Source organism: Schistocerca americana, chromosome 6 (assembly GCF_021461395.2).
Source record: "Schistocerca americana isolate TAMUIC-IGC-003095 chromosome 6, iqSchAmer2.1, whole genome shotgun sequence".
NCBI classification, from domain to species: Eukaryota; Metazoa; Arthropoda; class Insecta; order Orthoptera; family Acrididae; genus Schistocerca; species Schistocerca americana.
Genome location: NC_060124.1, coordinates 577050141 through 577073163, shown reverse-complemented (window position 1 = coordinate 577073163; position 23023 = coordinate 577050141). Strand labels below are relative to the sequence as shown.

Here is a 23023-nt window from a genome sequence, read left to right as displayed (position 1 = left end):
AATACTTGATAACTCTAAAATGAACACACTGAGTGCACGTTCGCGCGTTTTGTTTTGCCCACCATGTATTTTCATATGCGTTATCAAAATATACATGACCAAGGAATATTGGCATCAGATCTATGCTTTAAAACATTTGCCACACATGTCTTTTTAGCGTCAATTTATAGTGCTGGTGCCAAACAATACATCGTCTGTCGGAAACGAGATACTTGTACTACACTGTTCAAAAGCACCAATATCACGAAGAATCTGAACGATTTTCTTGGCGCAGTTCTTACTCCCATATTAGAATATGAAATTCTTGTGATGGAAGAGATGGCGGAATGTGCCAGCAAAATGATAAAAATCAGAAAATAGTAGTTGTGTAAATTGCAGCAAGAGGAACACGATTGCAAGTGCAGCATGATTGAAGTGTTTGGACCGGAGAAGAAGAAGAAGAAGAAGGGGTATGATGACGAAGAAGAAGAAGAAAGGGGATGATGAAGAAGAAGAAGAAGGGGGATGATGAAGAAGAAGAAGAAGGGGGATGATGAAGAAGAAGGAGGAGGAGGAGGAGGGGGATGATGATGATGGAGAAGAATAAGGGGGATGATGATGAAGAAGAAGGGAGATGATGATGATGAAGAAGAAGTGAGATGATGATGAAGAAGAAGTGAGATGATGATGAAGAAGAAGTGAGATGATGATGAAGAAGAAGGGAGATGATGATGAAGAAGAAGGGAGATGATGATGAAGAAGAAGGGAGATGATGATGAAGAAGAAGGGAGATGATGATGAAGAAGAAGGGAGATGATGATGAAGAAGAAGGGAGACGATGATGAAGAAGAAGGGAGACGATGATGAAGAAGAAGGGAGACGATGATGAAGAAGAAGGGAGATGATGATGATGATGATGATGATGATAAGTGGGCATATCAATATCCAATTGACGATATGGGAAATGTGTTATTAGGCAGTAAGTACTGTAAAAATTCCAGACTTTTCGTCGCACGGAATTGGACTTCAAAGCTAGCAAGGAAACAGATGAACTGATTTGTGTGAGGAATTTGCTTTTAAACAGTGTGAGAATAAACTAGTGAGTATGTGTGAACGAGATGACAGCTTCAGGAAAGTCATAGGACATTAAACTTTTACGAAGTTAATGAACTATCAGAATGAAGGGCCGGTGTTTTATTCCGACGAAACGTCGATTGCTGCACGTTATCTTGTCGCATCCGACTGCGACCCAGTTGTAAAAATTCTGGAGTGTATGTCATTACTATTTCCGCTCACTATTTCTCTGGCGTAAATAAGGTCTGGTGGGTAATACCGAACTGTGCAAAGTGTACCGACTTAACAAAAAACCTGCATTCGTTGATGCCAGTGTCTAGCCCATGTAGAAAACGTACCTACCGCTGTGACTTTCTTGTGAAACAGCGTCGATGTACAGTGCAGACACGCCCGTTTGGCCGGCTCTGACGATATCTTTACGTAACGCTACGTCGCGGCGCTGCGCACCCTGACCCCGGACCATCTGCTGCGCCGCATCCCGACGCTGGCGGCCTTCGCCCCTACACACTTAACTGTTGACTGTGTAGCAGGCTGCTGTAAGAGGCCTTCCCTGCTCGTTTCGAGGTAAACACAAGAGTAGTTACTATGTTTAAGATAGGCGTTCCCTATTACGCAGTCAAGCCACTAACAAGGACTGCCGCAAGCCCACGTCGAAGAACGAATGCGTACGCTGTACCACGGAGTATTTCCGGAAGTGCTATGGACGGAGATTATTTCAAATCCAGTTAACAGCTACAAACTTTCTGCACATAGGTCCCAGTGGAGAAAATGTGTCTTATTAGTTTAACACTCAACGTTAAATAAACTGTGTGTGAACTGGAAGGAGAATGCCATTTCTTTCCGGTATTTCCTTTCTTTAAATCACACACACACACACACACACACACACACACACACAGTGTTCATCTTAGCGTTATCATGGCGTTCGCTTGGACGCTAAAAACTGTCCACGTATTTCGATACGATGTGTCTCATAGACAAAGGTCATCAACATTCATATCTTCACTGAGTGTATTTTTTCGTCTTAGACCCTCGAATCGCGCTGGTACGCCGGCATTATCGCTAGGCCCCTGAATCTCCGTACATCCATGCCGCCCTCTCGCATTTTCTCCACTATTTGCTTCACGCTAACCTGCCACATAACGGTGTTGTTACTTCCGCAGTCTGTCAGGTGAGTCCTGCAACTATTAACTTGCATAGCATACACATATGGATGACGTGGATTACCTGGCGGTTTTTGCCATCGGAGATCACTGTTCAGACAGTTCGTACGACTGTCCGATAGAATTGGATTTCCGTAACAGAGAAATTTTTATGTCACATACAACCCTTGTCGCTGGATAACTGCATCACTGCTGAATTCACTCTCGCTCTTGCGTCATCATTTGTCTTTTTTTTGTATGAGATCTCAGATTTCTGCGTCATCCGAATAAGACAAAGCCAGGGCAAAAAGGCCACAGGCGCAAAGATGCGAGTTGGTGCCAATGTGACAGAGAATCGCCACTTGCGCGAGTTGCGTCATCGACTTCGCCTCGGCCAATTGCCGGCCGAGTACAGTTCGCCAATGACACGACGATAACGTATAGAAGCCTACTCGGAAGATCATCTTTCGCCCACTTTGTTATAGATCATCGTCCAGGGCTGACTTAGACAGGGAACGTGGTTAGTGAACTCAGAAGTTAACAGGAAGTAGTTGCAAGTTGCATTTGCTATGTCCTATGAAGCTTACCAATCGTTATTTCCACATAGCCACTGAGGTCCCTTTTTATGTTATATTACATGCAGTGTTGCAGACTTCATTGTTTTACTAGTCACAAAGATAAATAAACCTTTTAAACTGATTTCTGTAACTTTGTTACTAATTTGATTGGAGTGTTGTAGAACCTTCGTTCTCCTGTCGTATTACCTGACCATGGGGCATAACTATCTAATACTGGCATAGTGGCAGGGAGAAATTGTCTTAGCGGTGTACTGCACCAGAAGCCGTTTCACGAACTCTCACACTCTGCCTACCGTAACATCAGTGGCAACTCTGCCTCCACAGCAGTAGCGATGAGGCCTTTACAAAACTGGCAACGAGAATTTACGAGACAGGTACCAGAGATCATCTATTACAGTACAGCACTGTACTATAATATCTACTATACCACTAGGCGCCACTGCATCTCACGGTTGGAAGTAGTCATGTTTTGGCTTATCAGTGTGCTCAGGCCATCAATAATGGTTGACAAATGAAATACTACGAACAAATTTTTTACGATATTTTGTCACGTAACTGTAAAATTTCATTGTAGTTATAGCTTGTAACATTTACTTCGATCGAAGGTCCTATAAAGCGTTATTTTTTAAGTTGCTTGTGTTAGGCTGATGCTTGCTCTAGGCTCCTACGTTTGCAGCAGAGACCTCAGCTGATGCGCTTTGCTTCACACGTTACACGGGAGCAGAAAGCTCCGGCCGAGGCTGGCAGATACCAAGGGAGGTCTTCCATTAGCGGCAAATGGCACCGCGTGTTCACTAACGCCCGCAAGCACCCACAGTAATGGTGCGACAGCAGCGCCTCTGCCGGCGCCGCGCTTACCTAACTGCCGACCGCGCACCGTAAAATTCCTCTCGCCGTCATTGTTCCTAAACACTCTCCCACCTTCATTTCAGCTTGGCCTTACCAGTCGAGGAATGCTACTCTCCGCTTTCCGTGTTCTGCTCTGATGTCCTGCTCGTTCAACGTGCTGTTGCTTGGAAGCCCTCCTCTCCCGTAAATGTGCAGCTCTCATTCGTCATACACTGATAACGTCATTGACCTCGAATCCACAACGAATCTCGCAAGAAACTTTCAGCCAGATTAAAACTGTGTTGTGTTCCAGATTCGATTCCATCTCTTGCCTTCCACAGGGAATGCTCTTTACGAACTGTGCTATCTGTCTATGTGGGACTGACGAACCTCACACGTTGAAGCGTGTCCGTGTCCGTGTCCGCGCCCGCCCCCCCCCCCCTTTCTCTCTCTCTCTCTCTCTCTCTCTCTCTCTCTCTCTCTCTCTCTCTCTCTCTCCCCCCCCTCCCCTCCCTCCCCCTCCCCACCCTTGCTTACCGAACTTCAAAAAAGTGCTCCTGCGTACCTTGCTGGATTTGTGGAGAGATTGCGTAGCCGCAACTTAATGATTATTTCGAGAACGAACCTTCTACTCAACAGCGTAGTTAGTGTTGTACCTATCAGTCGCCCCATTGATCTGTCGTCTTTCTCAATTTCCTTCTATCGATGGCCAAGTTTCTGATACGTTATTGGCGCACTGTAAACATCCATCCAGCCAGTTTCATTCTTCTTTGAAATACTAGAACGCTTCGTAATCCCTTTAGTACGCATCATTTACTAAGCAGGTTCCTTTAAAGATGGCGACATGCACTTGTATTTAGTCATTAACAACGTGTGTATCTCAGTTAACATTGTTATTAGTGAAAACAGGTACAGTTACACGGTACCTGCTATAAAAAGAGACGAGATAAACTGAGAGCACTCTGATTTGTTTTGTTCATTTTACGCGACTGTGAAGCTCGATGAGTTCTTGCAACGCATTTTTTTTCTTATTTTTCTGCCGTTATGTATTGAGCTGTACGCCGTGTTTCTGCTTTCGTTCCTCTGTCCATCGTGTGTAATTTCTTGAGTGGGCTTCCCGCAGGTTTATAATTATAGTCCTGACTTACTTGATCGTCAAAGATTTCTGCAAATATTTTAGTTTACTTTGAATATACTAGCTAGTTATTTCTGTTCCTCTTCGATAATAGCTCAGCATTATCTTTTGTTATTCATTCCTTATTAACTATAGTTGCTAGGGGTCCTGATTTGAGCAGAGTTTTTTTCTGTAACCACACAGACGCCCACTGATTTAATATTTAGCCAAATTCCATTTTCGCATTTCATGTTACAATTTTCCTTGTAATTTCTGTTTTTCGATTTGTAGTCTGCCATAATGCGTAAAGTAATTATGTTTCACGAACCGTGATTCGGCGTTTTATGACAAAAATTTCTTATTATATCTAATCCAAATTATTCTGTACGACAGCTGTCGTTTTGCAAGTTTTTCTCATGTTCTGATTTTAAATTTGAATATTTAATAATCGCAACTAAATATTTGAACTTATCATCTTGGGAGATATTACTATTCTGGTGATTCCATATTCCGCGTCAAATTTGGCGTCCGGTTCACTATTACTATTATTATTTACTATTGTTTTTACTATCACCATCATGGGATCCTACAGGTTAACAGTTTTCTTTCGGGAACGCAGAATATTATTAAAATCTACATCGGGTGCTAAATCCGTGTATTTCCAATCGTCTTATTGCAGCTGGCTTGAAATATTATGTATGCGGGATAGAGTGATACCTGTGACGAAAATGATTTGCTGAGCTGTAATGATTATTGTACTCTTATGTCAAGCCGATTGCAAGGGATTGGCTTGTCAATGGTTATGTTACGTTACAGTACACGTTTGATTTTTCATTTCCTTCAACACAAAGAGAGTTGTATTTGTAATATGACAAAGTTTCATTATCTGTAACTCCTATTCCAACTTCTACTGCATTATTTTGGCGTCACCATTGTCTTTGTAATCATCATCATCATCATCATCATCATCATCATCAGCCCAACAGTAGTAGTAGTAGTAGTAGTAGTAGTAGTAACATACCAGAGAAGCGAGATGTTCGTGTGATTTTCAGAAAAGTTATCTACTATCGTAAAATCGGTCATGTGACAACAGGTAACATTCGATTTATCGACATTGCCACATTTTAATGGTATTTTCCTTTACATTCATTACATCTTATATTATACGTTCTGACTGTTCACACACGATACGTTGCCACATCACACGATCAACATGCAAGTAACATGCAAGTAACATTTTCTCTGGAATGTTGAAGCGTCGTGTAATACTTCTCATATCGCAAAAACTTACATCTGATGGCTGTGGTGCTGATCATTAAAACTTGGAACTCCCGAGGTTGTGTAACGACTGACGCGATTTCAATGCAAGTGGCTTTCTGCTACGTCATTAGGAAAGACGTGTTATACAAGCTCTTTTTCAGTAGGCTTATACAACTACCTCCGCTCATGAGTCATTGGCAGTTTATAGGACCGTGAGCAGCAGGAATACAATGGCTGCACTCGGCCGCTCGTACGCTGAAAGGTAGGGCTTGTACAAGAGCATTCCTCCTGTGTCCGGACCTTGTGTGCTTGAAACTTGTAGTCGGTAATATCTTGTTGATTGAGTCTTACTAGAGAGTACTGAAATCTATATCAACTAAATACTCGACTTTAAGCTGTGCTTTGGTTTGGTTCGAACAGCAGTGCTTTGGTATCTATATCCGTGGTACTACGAAGAGTTGAATGCCTCGATTTTCTGGCCTTTGTACTGGAGCAGCTCAAATTCAAAGTGAACTCTAAATCAAGTATCAAATCTGCATTTTTCAGATACTCAGATGTTTTGCAGACTTGAGAGAAGACGTAAGTGACGATAAATCCTAGGAACGACGGTTGAGCGGACAACCCCTGCAGTTGCAGCCTGACGGTGACTTACCCACCAGTCACGCTCACCAAAGTAATTATTGTTCACGTAACCCTACGTTATCTTCCAGTGTACCTATAAGAGTGCAGAGGAGCAGTGCAGAACCAGTTTGAGGAAAGATACTTTGTACAGGATGACGTGAACAAGTGTAATAAATAACATGGCACTCTCCGTCTTGCATGAATCAGGGTCAATTTGGTTAATGGGGATCAAATCATCTTCCAAAACCTTCATGTACAGTTCCGTAGTCACCGCGCCATTGAGAAACATCGCACCGATTATTCGGTAACTGGACACTGCACACAGTCACCCGTAAAGGCTGAAGAGACTTCTCGATCGTGAATTGCGGATTCTCAGTCTGCCAATTGCTCCGAATTTGGTTATTGACGAATCCATCCGAATGAAAGTGGGCTTCGTCGCTAAACCAAATCGCAATGCCCATACTAATTCCCACCGTGTACCACGACAAACCATGCAGTTTGAACGTCCTAACGCAAACATTTCAGAAGTTATGAACGATTTTATTTAATATTGTTGTCAACTTGTAACCTAGTATTTACACTGAAAAGCCAAAGAAACTGGTACACATGCCTAATGTCGTGTAGGCCCTTCGTGAGCACGTAGAAGTACCGGAACATGACTTGACATGGACTCGACTAATGTCTGAAGTAGTGCTGGAGGGAACTGACACCATGAATCTTGCATGGCTATCCATAAATTTTGAGAGGGGGTGGAGATTCTTTCTGAACAGCTCGTTGTAATGCATCCCAGATATGATCAATAAAGTTTGTGTCTGGGGATTTTGGTGGCCAGCGGAAGTGTTTCAAACCAGAAGAGTGTTCCTGGACCCACTCTGTAGCAATTCTCGACGTGTGGGGTGTCGCAATGTCCTGCTGGGATTGCCCAAGTCCGTCAGAATGCGCAATGAACACGAACTGATGCAGGTGATCATACAGGATGCTTACATACGTGTCACTTGTCAGCGTCGTATCCGGACGTATCAGGGGTCCCATTGCCACTCCAGCTGCACACGCCCCACACCTTTGTAATGCCACCACCATCTTTAACATGCAGCGTCCATGGATTCACGAGATAGTCTCCACAACCGTACTTGTCCATCCATTTGATACAATTTGAAACACGCCTCGTCCGACCAGGCAATATGTTTCCAGTCATCAACAGTCCAGTGTCAGTGTTGACGGGCCCAGGCGAGGCGTAAAGCTTTATGTCATGCAGTCATCAAGGGTACACGAGTGGGCCTTCGACTCCGAAAGCCCATATCGATGATGTTTCGTTGAATGGTTCGCACGCTGACACTTGTTGATGGTCCAGCATTGAAACCTGCAGCAATATGCGGAAGATTTGCATTTCTGTCACTTTGACCAATTCTCTTGAGTCGTCGTTGGTTCCGCTCTTGCAGGATCTTTTTCCGGCCGCAGCGATGTCGGAGATTGATGTTTTACCGGATTCCTGATATTCACGGTACACTCGTGGAACAGTCTTACGGGAAATCACCACTTCATCGCTACGTCGGAGATGCTGAGTCCAATCGCTCCTCCGCCGACTGTAAGACCACGTTCAAACTCAAATCTTGATAACCTGCCACTGTAGCAGCACTAACCGATCTGACAACTGCGCCAGGCACTTGTTGTCTGATATAGGCGTTGCCGACCCCAACGCCGTATTCTGCCTTTTTACATATATCTCTAGTTGAATACGCTTCGCTCTACGAGTTTCTTTGGCGCTTCAGTGTAGATGCAGATGTATCCTGCCAGCAGAACGCCCTCTTTTGCTCCCGCAGAACGGTACGAGTTGGCACCTGGGGTCACTGAGCTTCTCCAATACTACCCCACACGATGGGGCGCACATTCCTACCTTCATCGAAGCAGCGGATAGAGGGTGGTTGTGTAGGCTACCCGCCAAACGCATCTACGGTCGTTTGACCACCGCGGCCCGCGGACGCCCTTCGAGTGGACTAAGAATACGGCCACACTTGCGTGTTTTGAAGCTGGACGATGAGCGTGTAAAGAAGCAGCTTGAAAAGTGGCCTGGGTTGGCTGTGGGCTCTATGGGACTTAACTTCTGAGGGCATCAGTCCACAAGAACTTTGAACTATTTAATCCTAAGTAACCTAAGGACATCACACACATCCCTGCCCGAGGCATGATTCGGACCTGGGAGGGTAGCAGCAGCGCGGCTCCGCACTGAAGCGCCTAGAACCGCTCGGCCACCCCGGCTGGCAAAAGTCGCCTGGTGGTGGCAACATTCGACCGTGTATATAGCTTCTTACAGGGCAACGCGTCCTAGCGACCGAAGACGTGAATGTGGCCATATACGGCTCAGTAGCGTTTCAGACCTGCCTGGGTGATATCGCAGCATTGAGAAATTAATGTATTAAGTAAACAATCTGCAACAATAATGTGTGCTGCATTGTTACTGATTCGAGGGAGACGACTTCGACAAAAAAGAAGTTTCTGGACTCATCCAATAATCGAGGATAGATCAGAGAGGGGAACATTCAATCTGCTGCAGAGCAAACTTAAAGAAAACCCTGAAAAGTTTGAGCAGTGCAGGATGTCTAATAAGTCATACGGAACTCTGCTGTCCAATGTGTCGGATGCTATTAGTGGAAGAAACACTCGACTACGTGATTGTATAAGGGCTGAAGAGAAACTATTAATTGCTCTGAGGGAAGTGAAGTTTTATTACTTATTGTGTTATTTGTTTAAAGTGCATAAAAGGACAGGATTGAATCTTTTGATTTTTCCTCGAAGACCATTGTAGGTGTGCTGCTTGTGGACTGAGATGATTGTTAGTCTCAGATGTACTTCTGGACGCCTGTGCATGTGTGTAGGACTGAACCAATTGTAAATATTTCAAATGAAAATCCAACTTTTCAGCTGGCCTAAAGGTTTTAATAAGGGGCATTTGCGAAAGTAAGAACATTTCATCTGGATGATTAGCTCTAGGTTCCTTTGTATGTGATTGTTGCAAACTGGTTTCCAAAACGCCCAACAATTTTTTTTTAAACTCGCCCTGTTTTCGTTTCTTCGCAAATGGACTTACTTTCTCCCTTTACGCTGTGCGTGCAGGGTGAGATGCTTTGGATGTAGTATGTTGTATTTCAGGAGTCGTGTTTGCTTCTTGTTCTGCAGTGCCAACCGTCTCTTCTTTTTTGTTTTATAATCGGTATTTTGAATGTCGTATATGAAAGGTCGAGCTTGAACTTCTAAAATAATACTTTCGCTATCAAGTTGAATTTTTTCCATGTCACACATCGAAAAAACTGTAATGTAACACTTGACTACACACACTACTTTGTGTTGACACACTGCAAAGTTACTACTGAGTTCACGTGGGAACGCAATGTGAGAAGCGTCTTTCGACGTAGGGAATGTGCCCCGTCCTATCCGACGAGCGTCGGACCTCGAGGATGCGCCTTCTCGTCGGACGTTAGCAGAAAGACACCGTGTGTGGCAACTACCGGCCTTCTCCAGCCTGTCTATAACTGTAGCGCCTTTTGACACTGAGCGGCCAGCCTCAAAAACGCAAGTGTGGCCTCAGCCTATGGCCGGTATTACAATATCAAATGTCTTTGTCAAAGATGTGATCACATATTCCATCAAATATATTTGACAAAGATCTTTGATGCAGCGCTAGAAGGGGTTCTACACTATCATCATATTTTTCGTCGAAGTTCAGGATGGCTGACAACAACAACTTGTTATTAACCGCAGCAGTTGTACGTACCACAATTGGACTGTGTGCACATGCGGAAGAGAAGCGGGGGAAAAAAAAGGAAACATATCTGGGTGAAGCCGTGGGTTTTACGACGACACGATAAAAGCATTCAACAAAACTTTTAGTGGAGGACGTCAAGTCGTACATCAATTACTTAAGAATGGATGAGCATACATTTCTGTATGTGCTCAGTGAAGTGTATCCTCATATCACAAAGTACAATATTCACTTAAGTACTGCTGTATCTGCAGAAGACAGGCTCACTCCAACAATCTTATTCCTTGCTGCAGGAGAGGCTTAGGTTGGGTTGGGTTAGGTTAGGTCAGGTCAGGTCTCCAATCTTCTTAATCTATTTTTGTACTCAGGGTGCCTCACGTTGTAAAGCGCCTTATCAGCTTCATACATCTCTACTAATGTTGTAGTTGTCAGCACACACCAATTGTATTTACTGGCAATGTTTATAGAAACACCAGAGACGACAGAACGCTGCAGCGATGCCAGTGCTCCATGTGGTAACACGCCACATTGCAGTGAACAGAAGTCAAGCGACTTCTTTGATCAAATCTACAGCGAGGCCCTAGATTTGATCAAATATTGACGACATTTTACAAAGTTCCCTATTACACCATCAAATATCTTTGACACAGAAATTTGATAGTGTAATACCGGCCTAAGATGACGTACAAGACAACGCTGCCCGCCAGCTGCCTGCCCGCCGCCGTACACCTGCAGGTGGTACACAGGAGGTGTTTACCTGGTCCTGGCGCGGTGCTCCCTGAGACGCAGGCCGGTCGCGATGAGCAGGGCGACGACGCCGGCCGCGCACGAGGCCAGCGAGGCGGCCAGCCCGCACGTGGGCATCAGCAGCAGCAGCCGCAGCGGCCGCGCCAGCTCCTCCGTGATGGACGCGCGCTCCTCGAACCACAGCATCGGGAAGAAGACGCGCGGCACGCCCCGCAGCATCCTGCCGCAACACACACGCACACACTGGTCACTGCGGCGCCGCGCCCACTTGTCGGCAATACTCTGGCGTGTGGCTCCTAAGTTTCCAGGGGGATAAGAAGCGTGCAGCTTTGAACATGGTGTCAGTCTCCTCACACCACACCTGTGTTACTTATGTTTTAATGTTTGACCTTTTGAAGAACATTATGTTTTATATTTTAATGTATGACTTGAGCAACTCAGCTCTTAAATCACTGTACATCTTTGACGATATTTTCTTCATGTAATTACCCTACCCTCTGATGACGTCACCCTTAGAGGTGGCGAAACCCGATCAAGGTATATAGAAAACCTATGCAACCGGTTGGCTGATCTTAACATATTTTTCAAATTACTAGGGGGAGATATCCCGTGGGCCACATCGCTCGACAACCTGTAGGCACTTTTAAGAACGCAACAGTGCCGACCCCCCCCCCCCCCCCCCCACACACACACACACACGAGTCTCAGCGCTCAGCGCCCCCTATTATTTGCCGGAAAAACCGGCAGCAGGTGTCTCGTGTCGAGCAGTTCGCGAGCAACCTAGGTGCCGCACGAGCCAGTTGGCTCGTCAGTGTCTGTATGCTTTTCTAGTCCCAACACACACAAAATTCGTGGATGTATGTTCCGTCTATTCAACTAACTGGAGGCGGATTTTTATTGCCATACCCATTTCGCTTCTTTTATTTGCGAAGCACCTTCAACGGCCTGTAATAAACTTATTATATGGCAGTTACAATACATTACTATGTTACGGTTTGTCTTTTTTCCTTGTTTTCTAGGTTAGAACCAACTTCTGCAGCACAACTTTCGTGATGTGAAATTATCGTTCTGTGTTACGATTTCCAGCGCTGTTAGCTAATGCATGTGATCCTGAAGATGTGTTCATTAGTCCCCGTGCTCCAGTTGGCCGATTTATGACGTTCTTTCACCTACATTTGATCCAACACTCCGCACACATCACTTGCATTTTGTGTTTACCATTACACACCGAAAACACACACATGTTGAACATAAAATGCTGAGTGCAAGTGATGTGTGCGAAGTGTTGAATCAAATGTAGGTGAAAGAACGCCGCAAACCGGCCGACTGGCGCACGGAGACTAAGGAACACATCTCCAGGACCACACGCTTGAGCTAACAGAACGACAATTTCACATGACCATATTTGTGCTACTAAAAATGTTCATGATGACAGAAAAAACGAAAGAAAACAGGACTATATAAATATATATAAAGAAACATCTACTACAGGCGACTGAAGACGATTCACAAATAAAAGAAACGAAATGCGTATGGCAATAAAAATCTGCCTTTAATTAGTTCCATAGACGGAACATGCTTCCACGAATTTTGAAGCAACTAATGAAAGACGGTAGATAGAAAAAATGACGTGAAACTTATATTCACTCCAAAATATCGTCCATTCGGAGTATATTTCCAAAGGATATATCTATACCGGGTGTTTCAAAATGAATATCGGGTTTGTAAGGCTTTGTAGCATTCATTAAATTCAACTTACAATTACAAATAACAGATCAAATGAAAGAGAAATTCAAAGGTTTTTCTTAGAAGCGTGTAATGTTCCTCACTCATCGAGGTGATAGGCGAGCCCTTCCCAAACCACGCTCAGGCTGTCCGGAATAAATGTTGCAACAAGCTGTTTCTTAAGCCGGGTTACCAGCCGGCAGCGGATGCGAACGCGCGCGCGCGCCCCTTTATGATGGTCGGAAAGTAACAATCACATGGCGTCAGATCGGGTGCAAGTGGAAGCCACCCGAATCATCGTCTCTCATCCAGCACCTTGCGGCCAATCCCATGGTCTGGTACAACGTCATTTAACCAATCGCGTACTGCCAGTGATGCGGCGTACCGTCTGCCTACCTAATAAATTTCTGTGGTTCACCTTATTCCAGCTCAGGAAAGAGCCATAGTTCTAGCGCATGAAGATAACAATCATCATTTACAGTTGCTGCACCGAAAGAAAAGGCCCATAAACTATCCGCCGGGATATGGCACAATAAATTAGGGGAATCGCGTTAAAATTTTACCTCTCGTCAGGATTTGCTGAGCCTTACATGCACACATTGTATATGTTCACATTTCCACTTATGTGAAATGTCTATTCATCACTGAAGACGACACGATCCAGGAACTCTTCATGTCATGCAGCAACATTTCGTTTGAAAAGTTCAGATGTAAACCGTAGTCTGTTGGCTTTAGAGCATTTTAGTTGTAAGATGAACTTAATATATGCTACAAAGCCTTAAAACCTCGATATTCATTCTGATACACCCGGTATTGCGATTAAAATTAAGAATACTGTAGGTCATCTACACACACTTCACTTCTTTACTTTCGGGTTCTTGTCCCGTTCTGCTTCTATTGTGCAGTGTAATTTGTTACCATCTTTTGCATCGGTACCTGCACTTTCTTGTGGAAAAAAAAAAAAAAAACACACACACACACACACACACACATACATACATACATACAGAGAGAGAGAGAGAGAGAGAGAGAGAGAGAGAGAGAGAGAGCACGTAATACACATGTAGCCAAAGCAATACCAATGGAAGTGACCAGAAACTGTGATGCAGTACTTACGATATGTAACTCTGCTGCTGCAGAAGGATATTTATCTGGAAGCGCGCCGCCACATCCAGAGGTATTCCCGTCTCCTGTTGCAAACAAAGTGTTAATTAGCACACCTTTAAGTTCTTCAGTATCGAGAGGGCTATACGTTGAGTCTACAACCAGTTCCACACTTGCTAAAGTCGACTACCACTACTACATCTTTAGAGAACGATTCTGCACACAAGCACTAGTCTTTGGCTAAGATGCTATCCATCACGTCTTTTTCTCATGACCGCCAGTCAAGCAAAACACAGAGCTTTTATGCAGTTTCGAAATCAGTAGATGGGTATTGAAGGATTTCATTTTTGAAATGGGTCTTGACTTAAGTCTGGATAGCACAACCCGTAATACATTTATCTGAAAAGCAAGAGCTTCTCGTTCGAAGCACCAATTTTTAATCAGTCACGAAGTTTCACTTACAACTTTTCTTCCTTATTGTCAATGATCAGGATAACTTAAGTCAACGCAGAGTACTCGCTTCCTTGGTCCGACTAAAATGTCAGTATGACGGCTAGAAATAGTGCAAAATATCGAACTTTCACTGAGTGAGATGAAAAATTCAAGAAGGAAGATGAATGCTAATGTCACGACCATTACAGGTTCCACTCAGTCAGAGAAGGACGAGGAAGGAAATTGTCGGTCTCATGTTAACAGAAGAGCCCACGCGACTGACTAAACTATGCGACGTGTCTACACACGGGGAAGACTGCGCAGAAGGACGAATTCGTGAAAATGGCAACCACGGTTGTCTCCATGACTCCCACTGGACTCGCAACTGGATACTAGCCCTTAATGCTGATCTGAAAGTCAATGACAATGCAAAATAAGCGAGACAGAACTTTCTGCTGCGGGTGAAAACCCGATAGTCCAGTGGTACACTGAGGGCGCAGGTTCTGGGACAGGTCGGACAAGTAAGAACTACTATGGGTGTTTTAGAGAGCTTTATGCTAAAGGGTGCCCTTGTTTGGGATAAATACACTATTACTGAAGTGCATACGAAGGGACTAACAAATTATTCTCTGGTGGGTTAAAGAAACTAAGCTGACGAATCGAAAGGACAATACCCGGCCATCAACTTGCTCTTACGAGAGAAATGGAGCATCGCAGTCGTCAAGGCATCTGTGGGAGAACGTAGCAACGTCAGTCGTGTTGAGAGATGTGGTACTTTAGAATTTCTTGACCGTTCCTTTGCGTCACTCAACATACTTTTCATACGCTTCTCTGTGGAGATACTCCAATGGACAAGTGCTTTCCCTACTTCGCTTTATTATTCAGAGCGTAGTATAATAGAAGTACAAATAGTGATAGGAATTCCACTGTTTGAGAGAATGACAACATGCTGTCTCTCGAATCAATATCTCTGGACAGCAACTAAGATTGGAAGGCAGTGCAAATGTAAAATGGACAGCTGTGGCAATAACAACGTCACCGTAAATACCTCTGCATAAGACTAATGTGCACACGATTCTCGTAAATTTGGCGTAAACGACAGCGCTATCTGCTATTTCACTCTCACAGAGTTGTAAGCTTTTTTATGTGCTGCTGAACAAATCAACCAACGACGACATCTGCAATTTAAGAATGTGCTGTAGGAATCATTTTCGTGTGCTAGCGAATGCGCTGCTGACAAAATTAGTCTGTTTCACTGGATTAACTAGGCTTTGATCGCGCAAGTCTTTATTCCTCTTCTTTATCTCCTGACTTCAAACCGACGAGTACCGTCACTGTATTCTTGACTGCTTGTTAGTAGTGACTTTTTAAGAGAAACCATCAGTCAGATACGCAATAGCGCACCTCCCCTGCACTTTGGATTGTAACAACGAATGACGCAGGTGTAACTGAAGTTACACATCTTCCTCCCACTGCGACTGTTTCGCACACGTAGCAGAACTGGTTCACAAAACGCCAGTTGTGTGAAACACATCGCTTTTCTTTTTGATACAAAGCTGATTGCAAAAGCAGACACTGTCATACCAACAGCTCCCACCTTCCATAATTTCACAAAGGCTTTCAGCACTGGTATACGGGTAACTGACAAGGAATATATAGTCATACAGATTTTGTCACGAGTAACTGATTGGCTTATAGAGATTTCGTATAACAGAACCTAGCACGTTGTACTGGACAGTCAGTGTTTAAGTAACTGTAAAACAGTAACAGGTGGGTGCAAGCGAAACGTAGTAAGACCACTAATATTTTCCACAGACGTAAAAGATCTGTCATGTAGTGTCAGCAGCTGCCACTGACTTCACTAATGATGGTACCGCCCACAGGAAATTATCATTGCTGGCTGTCTGTAGGTGAAGGTTGAGTACACGATGGAAGCCCTTCTTTAATGTAGATAGCTGCAATACAATGTCGATAGTATCAGATTACAAGGTTGGTACTTACCTCCTGATGCCTGTAAGAATTAAATACGTGGCCGCAATACTACGAATCAATATGAAAAGGATCGTACACGTTAAATCACTAATAATAAAGGCTGCTAACTGAAGTACATTTTTTGTTGAAACGATTAAGCAAAAAGCAATGCATCTACTAACAAAGTTCCATGCAAGATGAAAGCGTAAGCTACTGCAGAGCAGTGCTTCCGAGTTCAGAAATACTAACATCACGTTGACAAAGAGGTCACAAAAGGTGGCGCACGAACTGGTTGGAGCAATATGCGCAGGAGATCAGCCCTGTTCGTGAAAACGGAAGCATCCAGTATTTGCCTTAAGTGATATGCTGAGAGCAAATAAACGCTGCGTATGAGTGAACGTATACAATCCTCCCGAACCAAGCCTAGTCTCCTAAGCACTATGCCACTTGGCTGCGTATGGCAGCGTTTGGAGTCATTATCAAGTCAGCCTATACCGGAACGAATACGTCGAAGGTATCCAAGAAAGTTTTGAGATCGTAACAGACTCATGCAGCCCGTTCCAAAGTCTAGCAAATAGGCATAAACGGTAATTATTTCAAGAGATATCCTCATGGATATATTTAGACCACTTGTATTCGAGATAGACTATGCAACAATTTTACTGCTTCCAACGCAGATCTTGCATAGGGACGTTTCAAAGGAAATTTGAACGTATACAAATTCACCTTTCCTGACGAGAATGGAATAGAACCGGGCACTGGAAACAGAGGATGCCACCAGCGCACAGCGCTCGACGCTACTGTCAATCTCGCTGTGCGTGATGAGACATGTGAGCCACCCACACTCACAGTAATTACCGCATTCGACGTGTCGCTTCACTTCAACCGAGCTTGTTTTCGCCATACGTGATGAGCTGTGTGCTGCCGTACGGATCTACGTACTACAACCATCCAATATGTGGGCTTTGCTTTCAGACTCTCTTGGGTCTGTAAGTAACGGAATTACTAGCAACCTTTGGCAGTGTCGCCAGAATGTTGTTCCAGAGCCCTGTAGCCCCCTGTTACGTAGTAGCCCCCTGTGACGTAGTAGATTTTCTTTTCTGTTCTGTAACTAGCGAGTTTGCTGTAACTGTCTGCAGCTGTGACAGAAAACTGTTAACAACCAATCTTGGCATGAACCATTCCTTTCCACGCACTATAAAGTAGATGACGTGGATGCGGGTATCCTCGGAGTAGTGAAGCAAATTAAATCACTTAATAAAAGCAAGTGTTCTGGTCCAGATTGTATACCAATTAGGTTCCTTTCAGAGGATGCTGATGCAATAGCTCCGTACATAGCAATCATATACAACAGTTCGCTCAATGGAAGATCAGTACCCAAAGACTGGAAAGTTGCGCAGGTCACACCAACATTCAAGAAAGGTAGTAGGAGTAATCCACTAAATTAGAGGCCCACATCATTAACGTCGATATGCAGCTGGGTTTTGGACCACATAGTGTGTTCGAACATTATGAATTACATCAATGAGAACTGTCTATTGACACACAGCCCAGAAGGATTTAGAAAACCTCGTTCTTGTGAGACAACTAGCTCTTTACTCGTACAAAGTGTTGAGTGCTATTGACAAGGGATTTCAAACTGATTCCGTATTTCTGGATTTCCGGAAGACTTTCACTACAAGCCGCTTATGTGATACAGTGTCGAAATTGCATGCTTATGGAATATAGTCTCAGTTATATTACTGTAATCGTGATTTCCTGTGACGGAGGTCACAGTTCGTAGTGACTGACGGAAAGTCATCGAGTAAAACAGAAGTGATTTCTGGCGTTCTGCAAGGTAGCATTACAAGCCCTTTGCTGTTCCTTATCTATATAAACGATTTGGGAGACAATCTGAGTAGCCGTCTTTGGTTGTTTACAAAAGATGCTATCGTTTAGCGACTACTAAAGTCATCAGAAGATCAAGAAAATAAGCAAAACAATTTAGAAAAGATGTGTGTATGGTGCGAAAATTGGCAATTGACCCTAAATAACGAAAAGTGTGAAGTCATTGCACGGGTGCTAAAAGGAATCCGTTAAACTTCGGTTAGACGATAAATCAATCAAATCTAAAGGCTGTAAATTCAAACACCTAGGGATTACGACTACGAACAACTTAAATTCGAAGGAACACACAGAACACGTAACAGATCTACTAAGACTGCCTACACTACGTGCTCTTTTGGAATACTGCTGCGCGGTGTGGGATCCTTACCAGATAGGAAAGACTGAGTACATCGACAAAGTTCAAAGGAGAGCACGTTTTCTATTATCGCGAAATGGGGGAGAGAGTGTCACTGAAATGATACAGGATTTGGGATGGACATCATTAAAACAAAGGCGTTTTTCGTTGCTGAGGGATCTCACGAAATTCCAATCACCAACTTTCTCCTCCGAATGCGAAAGTATTTTGTTGACGCCGGCCTACATAGAGAGAAACGATCACCATGATAAAATAAGGGAAATCAGAGCTCGTACGGAAAGATATACCGGGTGATCAAAAAGTCAGTATAAATTTGGAAACTTAATAAATCACGGAATAATGTAGATAGAGAGGTAAAAAATTGACCCACATGCTTGGAATGACATGGGGTTTTATCAGAACAAAAAAAAAACCATATTGCTAGACGCGTGAAAGATTTCTTGCGCGCGTCGTTTGGTGATGATCGTGTGCTCAGCCGCCACTTTCGTCATGCTTGGCCTCTCAGGTCCCCAGACCTCAGTCCGTGCAATTATTGGCTTTGGGGTTACCTCAAGTCGCAAGTGTATCGTGATCGACCGACATCTCTAGGGATGCTGAAAGAGAACATCCGACGCCAATGCCTCACCATAACTCCCTACATGCTGTTCACAACATTATTCCTCGACTACAGCTATTCTTGAGGAATGTTGGTGGGCATATTGAGAGTTTCCTGTAAAGAACATCATCTTTGCTTTGTCTTACTTTGTTATGCTAATTGTTGCTATTCTGATCAGATGAAGCGCCATCTGTCGGAAATTTTTTGAACTTCCGTATCGTTTTTTTGGTTCTAATAAAACCCCATGTCATTCCAAGCATGTGTGTGAATTTGTACCCCCTCTATGTGATTTATTCCGTTTTCAAATTTATACTGACTTTTTCATCACCCAGTATGTGTTCGTTCTTTCCGCGCTCTATACGAGATTGGAATAATACAGAATTGTGAAGGTGGTTCGATGAACCCTCTGCCAGGCACTTAAATGTGATTTTCAGAGTATCCATGCAGATGTAGATGTTACTGATTGGTAAGTAATAGACGATGCTCAGAAACTGCAAGTGAGTTAACCACCTGTAAACGCGGTGGCGCAGAGCCTGCAGACGGACACAGTGGATGTGTGGAGCCTACGTCACGGCGCCAGCGGCAGATTCCGGGCGCCCGCCTGCGGATCAATACGGCGCTGCGTGACGCGGCAGCAGCAGCAGCAGCAGCAGACAGAACGTGCCCCGCCAGCGGCTGGCGTGCTCTGGCCTACCCCACGGCGGACTATCTCGCGACTCTGCTCGCCCAGTTGGCGTCCAGCCAGCCGGCCACGAGATCAAGCAGCCGCGGCACAGTTTACGGCCAGAGCGGAAGAGCTGAGCAAACGCCAACTCTCTTACTCACTCGCGTGCAATGAGAGAGAGAGAGAGAGAGAGAGAGAGAGAGAGAGAGGGGGGGGTGGTTATAGCAGAGAACCTTTTTTATGAAATATGAGTGAACAGGGCACAACCTTCGTGCTGAATTCACTCATTCTCTGACAGGAGGCAATTACACTGTCCACTGTTTTATAAGATACTGAACTCTCTTCACGCGAAGAAACTGTAACTGACTGTCTTTTAAATGATACAAACCATAAATTATGAGCGTATTATCTCATTTAGGCGAACATTAGCGTGGCAGAGGCTGCTTGTCATACTGTTTAACAACCGTGACGTCAGTCGCACCATTGTAACTACCACAATTCTAGCGTGTACCAGGTGTACCGTAATGAAATGAGCGTTTTTTTGTGTGAAAATGAAACACTAATTTTGAATCGAAAAGTGAAGTACTAACCATTGCTTTCAATACATTTTGACCACCTTTCTGGCAATTTGTGGACACCACGCCAATAGAAATGTTCGTCTTTTGAAGCAAACCAATCAGACACCCAATTTTCGACTTCTTCATAGGAATCGAAGTGTTCCTCTGCCAATGCGTGTCCCATTGATGAGAACAAATGGTAGTCGGAAGGGACCAAGTCTGGTGGATACGGCGGTTGGGGTAGCAGCTCCCAGCCAATGTTTTGATTGTATCCTGAACCAGTTTTGCTTTGTGTGCAGGTGCATTGTAGTGTAAAAAAATTACTTTGCCATGTCTTCTGGCCCATTTGGTCTTTTTTCGATCAATGCATAGTTCAAATTGATCATTTGTTGTCTGTAGCGATTAGTATTCACAGTTTCACCGGGTTTTAGAAGCTCATGATACACCACACCTTCCTGATCCCACCGAACAAAGAGATTCTTGCCGAATCGATCTGGTTTTGCAGTCGATGTTGATGGTTGTCCAGGATTAACTCATGATTTTTCCGTTTAGGATTCTTAAAATAAATCCATTTTTCATCGCCAGTAACAATTCGATGCAAAATTGATTTTCTTTTATGTCTTTGAAGCAAAATTTGACAAATCGTTTCTCCGTTTTCCATCTGTCTTTCATTCAATTCATGTGGCACCAATTTTCCACACTTTTGGATGTTTCCCATAGCTTTCAAACGGTGAGAAATTGATTGTTGTGCAACATTTAGCATTGCTGCCATTTGCTTCTGAATCAAAGTATCATCTTCATGCAATATTGCTTGCAATTCTGCGTCTTCGAACTTTTTTGGTGGTCTTCCACGTTCTTCATTTCTTACATCAAAATCATTATTCCTGAACCATTGAAACCATCTTTTGCATGTTGCTTCTGATAGAACATGATCACCATGCGACTTTGCAGCACTTTTTTTTTTAAATGAAAACAAAAAGCTAATGCTTTCCGCAAATCGTCACTTTCTAGTACAAAATTCGCCATTATTAACACGATGAAAACATATGATTTTGTTTGTTCCATGACTTGATGTATACTAAATATCTTTGACAGATGTCATACCAACCAAACAAACAAAAATTAAGGCTTGTTCACAACAAATGTTCCCTATAGACACATTTGTATCTTAACTCACATTTCATACCGGTACGCCTGGTAATAGCTGGGCATTGAACTCTCGTCATCGTCGTAAGAAAAAATGGTTCAAATGGCTCTGAGCACTATGCGACTTAACTTCTGAGGTCATCAGTCGCCTAGAACTTAGAACTAATTAAACCTAAGGACATCACACACATCCATGCCCGAGGCAGGATTCGAACCTGCGACCGTAGCGTCGTCGTAAGAGGCGGGCAGTTTACTCACTGGGCTGCTGTTCTTGAAAAATTACATCAAAGGCTCCTTACGAAACGCTTGACAATTTTTTTGCGTGAGACACAGGAAAAAAGCAGCTTCGAGGAAGATCTATAACCCAAGTACAAAGGTTATGGTAATCTTATCATGTACACAGAGAATGTCGTTCATATTTCGGATCACAGGAAATAAAGTGCGCTCTACTTCAAACTAAGCCATGTGAGAAGTCGGATTTGATTTATTGCTCATTTAGAGACCTGTTGCCTTACATTTTTATAATAGCTCGTTCATTTTGCAGCGTTTAGTGTGGATTACTAAACATATTCAGTACTGGCGTTCCTCAAGTTAGTGTTAAAGGCTCTTATGCTGTTCCTTACCTACATAAGGTTGTTTGGTGATGATGCTATCGTGTATCATCTAACAAACTCCCCAGAAGATCAAAACAAATTGCAAAACGATTTAGGAAAGATATCTCTACCGTGCAAAAATTACCAGTTGACCCTAAATAACGAAAAGTGTGAGGTCATCCACGTAAGTGCTAAAAGGAATTCTTTATACTTCGGGATACACGATGAATCAGTCAAATATAAAGGCCGAAAATTCAACTAAATACCTAAAAATTACAATTAAGAATAACATAAACTAGAAGGAAACACAGAAAATGTGGGGAAGGCTAACCAACGACTGCGTTTTATTGGCAAGACACTTAGAAAATGTAACAGATCTGCTAAGGAGACTGCCGACACTACGCTTTTCCGTCTCGTTTTGGAGTACAGCTGCGCGGTCTGGGATCCGTACCAGCTAGGATTAACGGAGTACGTAGAGGAAGTTCAAAGAAAAACAGCATGTTTTGTATTATCGCGAAATAGGGGAGATAGTGTCACTGAAATGATACAGGATTTGTGATGGACATCTTTAAAATAAAGGAGTTTTTCGTTGCGACGGAGTCTTCTCACGAAATTTCAATCACTAATTTTCTCCTCCAATTGCGAAAATATTTTGTTGACGACGACCATAGCAAGGAAAACGATCATCATATTATAATAGGGGAAATCAGAGCTTGCACGAAAAGATATAGATATTCGATTTCTCCGCGCGCTGTACGAGTCTGCCAGGCACTTAAACGTGATTTGCAGAGTATCCATGTAGTTGTAGATGTACAAACAGCAATAATAGTTTTCAGCAATTACAATGGAAGTAATAATAAATTACAAATGCATTAGAAATTAAAAGAAAAACAA

At 43.5% G+C, this 23023-nt stretch overlaps 1 protein-coding gene across 3 annotated transcripts in view; it reads right to left on the bottom strand.

Moving 5' to 3' along the window:
* LOC124619496 (protein croquemort-like) overlaps positions 1-23023 on the bottom strand; it is a 267151-nt gene that overhangs the window by 38908 nt on the left and 205220 nt on the right. For all 3 annotated transcript variants that reach the window (XM_047145912.1, XM_047145911.1, XM_047145910.1), the window contains 2 exons: positions 13942-14015; positions 11111-11320 (listed from right to left, as the gene is read on the bottom strand). In XM_047145912.1, the coding sequence (XP_047001868.1) occupies positions 11111-11320; positions 13942-14015 (284 nt within the window). The remainder of the gene's footprint in view (positions 1-11110; positions 11321-13941; positions 14016-23023) is intronic.